At 42.4% G+C, this 9065-nt stretch overlaps 1 protein-coding gene across 1 annotated transcript; it reads left to right on the top strand.

The window, feature by feature from the left end:
• Positions 1-194: 194 nt before the first annotated feature.
• Positions 195-8358, top strand: SULT6B1 (sulfotransferase family 6B member 1). Its single transcript, XM_050315691.1, is given in 7 exon segments — positions 195-1727; positions 4253-4349; positions 5091-5201; positions 5450-5541; positions 6419-6469; positions 6471-6549; positions 7916-8358. Coding segments are annotated over 6 exon segments (501 nt in total). The 5' UTR covers positions 195-1727; positions 4253-4306; the 3' UTR covers positions 8041-8358.
• Positions 8359-9065: the final 707 nt, after the last annotated feature.

Genomic DNA, 9065 nt, shown 5'->3' with positions numbered 1-9065 from the left:
AAATAGCTGCTGGTTCTTCGAGACCTGCCCTCGGGGGTCCGTCCTGCGCGCCTGCACCCACAGGAGCCGGAACCCTGACCCCAGACCGGCAGGTTTTCCTTACAAAGCCCGGGCGGTGCGCGGTGCTCCCGCGGCGGCCCCCGCGTGGAGGAGCCTCCCCTGACCTCCTCCCCCCGCCCGCCCCGCCGCACCTTGGCTGCCGTCCATGGCGCGGTAGAGCAGCAGGGCGCCGACCAGCCCCGCCATCTCCAGCAGCAGCAGCCCCTTCACGACGCGCCGCGCCATGGCCGGGGCTCGGCGCCTTCCGCCGGTAGCGCCGCCCCCGGCCCCGGCCCCGACATGGCGGCCGCGCCGCTGGGAGGCGGCTGCTGGCGGGGCGTTGGAAAATGTGGGATGTGTAAAGGTTTTCTTGGGAGAGGAAAGGTTGTCCCCCTGGTGTTTGATCTTTGTATGCTTTCAGGCCCAGTCGAAAAGAAAATGGAGTTAATTTCGTGAAGCAGGTAGCACCTAACAAAGCTCTAGGCGATGTCCGTGCTGTCCGCAAAAATGGGATTCGTTACCCGGTGTGCAAAATTTGGCACTAATTACACGCTCGAGAAAGACTGATTATTTGTGTCAGAGTTGCGCAAGTCCGGGTGCTCTGGTAGTATTCCAATAATTAAGCACACCGACTAACAAAGCTTTTTACTATTTATACATTTTAGCAAACACAAGAATTAGTGTACACTGGCTCCAAGTTACGTAGTTCTGCTATTAACTAGTATTTTATCTTCGACTTGTTGATGATTTTCTCGCTTCCCACGCTAACTAATCTACATGCTCAGTCTCTCTTTTGGGTTGGTGGGTTTCTTGGGTCGGTGGTACGCGAGTTGGTGGTCACGATCTTCCCCTGCTGGAATTACCTTTTGCCCAGTTGGAGCTGATTTCAGCACAGTTGCTGAGTGGCCTTTATTAGTTTTTTTCCTCATCTTGAGAGTTCTGCCAAATGTTGTGGCCTGTAAATTCTGCATTATTTATGTGCTTTATCAGTGGTGCATCCTTCTTCTCAAGCTTTGTTAACCTCCCTCTGAGTCTGAGACCAGTGAAGCATGTCAAGCCCCAAACTTTAACAAGGCAATTCTTCCAACAGGTAATTTGTTTTTTGAACACATGGACATCACTTAGAGCTTACTTGTTAGCTGCTCTCTGTTTCAGGATTGAATCTCCCTTCTTTTTTATAAGGCTTGAAAGTATACAAAGATCAAACATCAAAGAACATCCTTTCTTAAGAAAATTTTGCATATTCCACATTTTTCAACATCCAGGTGTTAGAAAGACAAGTTACTTGTTGGTAGAATTGCCTTGTTAAGATTTAGAGCTCAACATCTCTCAGTGATCTCAGATCAATGTGGACTAATTAGCATGAGAAATGAGAGAATCATTAATCAATAGGCAATAGAATACTAATTAATAAGAGAACTAGGTAACTTGTAACCAATAAACATTAATGCTTTTGTTTGCTAAAATGTGTAAATAGTCAGAAGTTTTGATAGTGGTCTTGCAGATTCTGTCACCCAGCACCCCTTTCTGCATAGAATTGTAAATAAATAAAATTGACCTCTTGCCCACAGGGTGAAAGAACCTGTTCTGGGACAACATTCTGGCTGCTGGCAGCAGGTCCCACCCACTCACCACTGCCTTTCCCTGCTGCCCTGGGGGTACCTGCTGTCCCCACTTCGCTGTTTCAGGTAACACACGTGCTCACCACAGCAAAGGGGCTGGGCCAGGTCTTGTTGCTACATGTCGAGGGTCCTGAACAGGTGCCCCAGTTGGGCGAGGGAGCATCCCTGCACGGCAGCACTGCACTTCAGAATCATCAGCTGGTAGAGTAGCAGCTCAGATCCTTCTGGGAGCCAGCATTGGTCTGTTTGTGTGTTCCTTCCAGGTGAAGACACAATGAGATGCATCAGGCTCACAGCCGTTAAAAAGGGATCCTAGTTTTATCATGGAGATGTGAAAAAACCCCAGTGCCTTGCAAGATCTCAGTATTTAATTGTTTTTAACATGGAAAAGGGCATTAGTACAGATAAGCTCCCACAGAGAGGTATTCAGAACCTAAAATGTCAGCGTTCTTTCCCTCTCAGTAGTGTTCTTTCTGTTTAATAGTTTTGTTTTCATTGTTTTTTAGTATTCATATGGCTCTTAACTCATATTATAGGACTGAATTTATGGCCAAAATAAAAGCTCTTCAAATTTTTCTCAGTAGGGACTTTATTTTCTTTGTAAGATGCTTTTTCCCCCCTTTAATGTTTCATAAGATAAGATACAATGTTTTTGCTCATTCTTAACAGGGTGATTCATTTTCCAAATCTCTTTTCTCTGGTGTCTGAGCTTGCAAGTATTGCTTTCACTCTGAGGGATTTCTTAGTAAAGTAATTCCTCCTCTGAGGATTTTAAGTGGATGGGATCAACCCAAGCAGCAGAAGCCTAGGGTTGTTAGAGAAAACATGGGCCTGGAAAGGAATTCATTGCATTAGCTTGGTAGCAGATGCAGCTCTAACCAGAGCGGGTCCTAGGTCAGGGTCTCGTTCAGCGCATAGAACTTGCACTGGTTGGCGACTTCTGATCTGGAAAGAAGCTGTGGTGTATCAGAGGCTTAAAAAGTATGCCTGTAGTTTTTAGGGTGAATGTATAGCAGCTGTGAGATAGAACACTGAATTAAGAGAGGGCAAATAAAAAAGGAGGGAGCTGGCACAAAATGTGAAATCTGCATCTTTATTTTAAGGAGCCCATCATTCCTTTGGGCTTGGGACCATAGTTCTGCTGGACCCTAATAAGGCCTGAAAGGTCACTTGTCATGTATTGGCACTGGCTTTTATTTCTCACAGACTCCAGACATGATGCTAATTGCCTCTGAGGTTTGGTAATTCTATAAACCTCTTGTGCTCAGGGAGAGGGATCAGCAGATAGAGATCTCACGCTGTTAATATTGGCCAGTTTGTGGTAGGTCAGCAGGGGAAAATTTTACTGAAGACCACAGCCAGTTATTCAGTAGGAAAGAGAGTACACAACTCCCCAGTTTTCTGAGGAATGCAGCACACTCTTACCTGGCAGACACTGGTAGAAAAGCCTGTATGAGAGGTTTCATAGAAGAAATAGGAAAGGAGGAGGGAGAGAAGATGATACATTTGTGCAGTGCTGCGTAGTTACAATCTGCAGGTAAATATTTTGGATTTTTCTCCCATTTGGATATTTGCTTTTACATTTTCAAACTGTGCTAAATAGATTTCTTCCCTAATTTCCAATAGCTTGCAAATTGTGGGGGGAAAGGGCAAAACAAAAGAGTAAAGAATGAAGAGAAAAGATTACCTGCCCCAGTCTGAAACCAGAAATTTCTAGGCTCCTTCTTGCTCACTGATGTGACACTCAGACTCACCAAGCCATAGTGTCACCAGGCAGTAATAATAAAAATGTCTCTGCAGGCCTCTTTCCCTCTTGAACCTAGGAGCCTGGAGTTTGGCTTCCTCTGCCAGCTTCTTAGGTGTTTTCCGTGCAGAGCTCAGCTCAAACTCTTTGGCAGCATGAACGTGGTTGATGAAGGACTCACGCAGAGACCATTCAAAAGCTTTTTTCTTAAAGCTTTAATATTGCCCTCATGCCTTTTACTTATTATTATGAAGGCTAAATTACAGTAAAGTCTCATTATATTAAAGGTTTCCTCTCTACTACAGGTGTCTGTAGTAGAGAGGAAAACTGATGCAAAGAACTATTTATGAGGTAGGGGTGAAGGTCAGTGGAGCTCTAGGAGTCAGAACTTGCGAGATGGATGAGAAACCAGTAAGAGGATTTAGAGATTAGGAATTTTAGGTTTATCAGTTGCGGGTTGTCATTAAAATAAAATATGGTTTTGTGCACATCTGGGCAGATGTTGGCACAGATTTGGAAACTCAGTGATTTTGAGTCTGATTCATACATAAATGGGAGAGTGATTTAAATTATACGCATCATACAATGTCATATATAAATATGATATTGCGTGGTTTATAAATGTGATATGTGTATTATAAGACATTGTATGACGTGTACACATTGTGCATACATTACTGTATAAATTACATGTATCTGCTGCTTCCATCCAAGCATCCTGAGGCACTTTATGTAAGATAGGGTGGAATTCATTCTTTTCTGGGAATAACTTTCCAATGAAAGCATGAGATTAAGGCTGCTTGCACTGTGTGTTCCGTGTTAGTGCATCTGGCAGCTGTGTTCACAGGGGACTCGCTGCAGGAGGCAGCAGCAGCTCGACAGCTCCATCTCGGTGAGCTCCATGGGAAGCCCACAAGGACACGAGGAGAGTGCTGCGGGCCAAGGTGAGCACACTGTTCCCTTGCACTGTCCTGCCAGCAATCATCAGAGCATCAGTGGGGCACATGTGATTCATGGAAACCTTGGGGAAGCTGGCTCCATGGCATAGCTCCAGGAGCTGGCCACAGGCTTAGGCTGAAGTGGGATGCGGTGTGGGGGAGGATTTACTGCAAGATCCCTTCCGAAGGGTGAGGGGTGGGGAGGTTGCAGGTGTCCCATGGGTAAAAGCTCTTCTAGCACCTGTTCTGGCATGTGCTTTATGGAGACAGTCACAGGCACAACTGAGGACAAGCACTGGCAGTGCCATCAAATAGGTGATGCTACTTGGTCCTTGACCCAGGGCAGCAGAGAGAGGCAAACACTTCCTTCAGCAGAAGGAGTGAAGCTTCTTGCTCATTCCTTCCTTCTCCTACCCAGAACCTTCCCAAAGATAGGAAAGCTCCCTTTATTATCTGTCCCTGATTGTTTTTATGAATATGTTAAAAAAATGTAAAGTGCATTGTTGAATCAGTTCTGCCCCCAGAGCTTTCCAAGTAGTGGCTATTAGTGAGCCAGGAAGGTCACAGTTAGGAAACCATCAAGGATCTTGTTAGTGGAAAACATTATTTTGTTTATAATCATTTGAGTGCTTTAGTGTTGACATTCAATGACTATTATGCTGAATTAAGCCACTTAATGAGGAGGCTCTGAGATCTTATATAAACCTCTGATATGTTTTATTTTGTTCTTTGGGTTTCTTGGTGCAGGCGTGAAATGGCTTATCCAGATTTTAAGTGATTTAATATTCATAACTATTCAGAGTATGCCTGTAAGCACAGAACTACAGTTTATCGAACGTGGAGATCCAGGTAAACATCAACTTAGTGAAAAGAAACTGTCGAACCTCTAAAAATCTGTTGTTTTCTCTTTCCTGCACCCCCGCACACAAGTTATTAAAATGAAGTCATGCAGCAAGTAAGGATATTTCTCCTGAGAGGAGAAAAAAGATAATCTTGGATGACTAATGCCTTTTGATTAGGGGCTGTTTCACACAGACAACTCTCACAAATCGTTGCTGCACCCGTGTAATAAACCTGTTCTCACTTAAGGTTCTGTTTGATTCTAAAGAGGATGAAATAGATTCCACCTCCAAGAATTTTGGTAACACATCTGAATTATTATTGCCTCCCCAAGTCTGTTTTCAACAACAAAGCTCAGGTGGGCTTTTTTTCTTTTTTCAAGAACAAGCCTCATCTCTCTCACAGCACGAGTGTGCAAGATTGATTTTGGGGCCATATCCTTTTCTTACACCTCAGCAGGTGGCACTGGGGGAGAGCTACTTGGAGACAGTGGCAGTCTGATGATGCCCAGGCTGTCTTAGCACCCCTAAAATTTACAATAGCCTTAGGAGTGCTGTAGTTAACATAAGCAAGGGCAGACGTAGAGCTGTTGCAGTGCTCTGAAATTGATGGAGTGATTTTCTTTTTTATGCTACTCTTTTCTATGCATGACTATGATGGGAATGAATGTGGCAGCAGTATCTCAGGGACATTGGCTGTCTCCTTGCAAAGAGTCACGTGGTTAAAACTTCTGTATTTCTGGTACTCGATCACTGAGTGGTGGCAGATACATAGCACTTACAAGATGCACCACAGATGCAGGAAATAATTGATTAAGGAAGGAAGGTTTTTTCCATGTATTATCGGTATTTTTTTCCTAATGCCATACTTTGAAAAAGTCAGAGATGATTGTAACAGCTGTGGTTTTCCAAAGGAGCTTTTCCTAGCAGGGGGTTGGCAAATGGTTCCTTACTATTTGCCAGGTCTTAATTAGTTATGGGATAGTATTCAATGACAATATTACAGTATTTCCAGTTACTTCTTTTTACAGTTGATTCATGACATAGTCAAACCTTAGAATTTATAACAAGGTCTTTATTATGGCCATGTTATAATTTTGTTCTCTGTGTCTTAACTAATAAAATATTTTATAGCCCCTAGTATGTTACTGATTGCAGAATGTTTGTTGATACTCATTTGGGTTGCCAGAGTAAATAAGTGATCTAAAATTGTTGACCTCTTTTCTCCTCTTCCAGATAGTAGTGTTGTTTCGAAACCCTAAAGATACAGCTATTTCTTTCATTTTGCCGTTTCCACAGCAATGTGCCAAGCAGCCCCAGTTACTGCTCCTGGAATGAGTTCTTCTCAGGATTAGTGAAAGAGAATGGTATTGTTACAGTTACTGGTTGTAGCTGAAAAAGCAACAGAAAGAAAATATATTAAAAAAAAAAATAGATGGGACCAGTGGGAAAACAGCTGTGCTGTAATTAGTTTACTGATGGTCATACGTCATGATAAAGGAGGCAGCTGAATGCCAGAAGGGGGAGAATGTCCAAAAGATGCTTTGCTTCTGGGTGTTTTGCTCTTCCAGGCAAGGGTGAGGGAGTTGCATGTCAGCTGGACAATGGCATTGGGTCAAATTCTGACACTTAGTGATGGAGAAAATGCTACAGATCCAAAGTGTTAATGAAACGGCAGTTTGTTGTGTTAACTCTTTCTGAACATGAGGCCAAACACCTCATTAAGCAGCCCACATTTTAGATTTAGACTGATGTCAGGCTTTGTCTTTCAAGAGATGGTTGCATGACAACATAGTAACAGAAGGGAAGCGCATAGTGAGATTCATATTTATGTGTGGAAACCGTTTACCTACGGAAGTTCAGAGGAAGTCTCTGTGGTTCTGTTGCACAGAACAGTACCATGGAAAGGACAGGCTGTTCTGTTTGTATGCACTGACAGGCAACAGAAGGCAATTCATCAGTCAGAGAGAAGAAAGTATGAAAAGAAAGTCACATTGATGCTTTTTTCTCTTCTTTACAGTTGGCTGGGGATCTTGTGTAATATGATTAGCATAAGTGCCCTACAAATAGCAAACCCTGTGGTCAAGATAGGCACTAACCACCAACTAAAAGAAGAATTTTATTTTGGTTTCTGTGAGTACTGGGGATAGGCTGGCACTTGGTCTACAGAATGCCTCCACACATTTTTCTTCTTGGGTTTTCTAAATAACCCTTGTGATTGCTTATTGTGTATTGCTTGAACAATCAACACCTGGAATCCACACACTCCACAGAGTGATCTGTGTCTTTTAGCCATGGATCAGGGTAGGGTGGAACCTCAGACAACCTTCAACTGTGGGCTCTCCAAAATCTAGATTAGAAATAAACTGCAGTTTAGGGCAGTGTCTGGTTGCAGCACACAAGGCTTTTACGGTTAAAAGCCTCACCTTTGAAGTTTCTGGATTGGTTTCACAGCTGCTGGTCACTTTGTATAGTCTTCTGCAGCTGTACAAAGCACATGTCAAAGTTATGAAGGCAGACCAGTAGCTTCCTGTGGTCGCTTTGTGTTCACATTCTGTTGAGGACACCAAACAAGGCAAACATATGAGTGTATTCTTGGGTCAGATTTTTTTTCTTACAGGAAAAAATATTTTAAAAAATATTAATAAGAGAGAAAAGTTAGTATTTTGTTTGAAATTGTACTCTTTGGTCCTTAGAGTCAAGGGTAATAATTTACTTGTCTTCATTTTCCAGGTGGTTTTGGAGACTGGAAGAATCTTTTCACTGAAGCTCTAAACCAGGATGACAAATCCTAATTGTGCTTAGAAGAAATTAAACTGGGAGTGAAGTTTAAATCTGATGTGTATTGCAAGGCCTGAATCTCCTTTACATAAAAAAAAACCACTAATGTTCAGGCTGCTTTTCATTCACTTCTGTTTCAAAACAGAAACCAGGACAATATCCTATTTAAAAACTTTGAATATACATGCAATATGCAAACCTGTTTCTGCTGGACCAACTCACACAAGCAATCCTTGCTTGTGCAGTTATTATCACTGAGGCCACTGAATTCTCTTAAATGACCTGCAGCTCTTTGACCTCCCTTGTTTTTAGCACTGATTTTTAGCTTTGACTTCTTGTTACCCAGTAGAATGCTGTGTGAAATTTATATTTGGTAATTAAACATGCTGAAATCACTGGAGATGTGTTCTGTATGTTGGAAATGATTTTCCAAGGGATTTTTTTAAACAATCATGAAGTATCATTTTGATTCTTATTTCTAAGTTCATAGGATTCATATATAATTTTAATTTCTAAGTTCAAAGTGTAAAATGAAATTTCAGAAGGTTTTGTAGTTGTCTTTTGCTACTTTCTGTGTGCTGACAAATGTAAGAAAAAAGTAAAGGAACTCAGTGGTGAAAATTTTCTCCCCATTTCAGCAATATTATTTTTCTTTCCTCTGACAGTGTGAGATCACTGGAAATGGAGCCTTTTCCTGGGTTGTCTGGGTTTGCCTGTTTTTGCTTGGGTTACTTTATGCCTAACTGTAGTCTGTATGGTCTCATAGGCAGGATGTGGATTTTTCCTGCATGTCTGCCTGGGAGCTTTGAAGTGTCACAGTCCAAAGCAGAATGACTGTCCTTTGGTGAATCCAGAAGACCAGTGTGCACAAGACAGTTTAACACTGAATGGTCTCTGCCCTTTTAGGGTGCAACTTTCACTTGTGAGGCTGATTAAACACCAGTCTTTGGCAGCTGGTTGTTTTCCCCACCAGAGACACTTCTTTATCTTCAAAAATTAGGAATACAAGGGAAAAAGTACTCAGAAAAAGAATATGTGTGTAATGCACATACGGTTGGTAATTTAGCCAGTAGAAAAGGTTACAGTCTTTCCTCTCATAGTT

This window comes from Myiozetetes cayanensis, unplaced genomic scaffold (assembly GCF_022539395.1).
Source record: "Myiozetetes cayanensis isolate MyiCay16 unplaced genomic scaffold, myiCay2020 scf2-11, whole genome shotgun sequence".
In the NCBI taxonomy this organism is placed as follows: domain Eukaryota; kingdom Metazoa; phylum Chordata; class Aves; order Passeriformes; family Tyrannidae; genus Myiozetetes; species Myiozetetes cayanensis.
The sequence above is the reverse complement of the archived record's forward strand: the minus strand, read 5'-3'. Positions and strand labels throughout refer to the sequence as shown.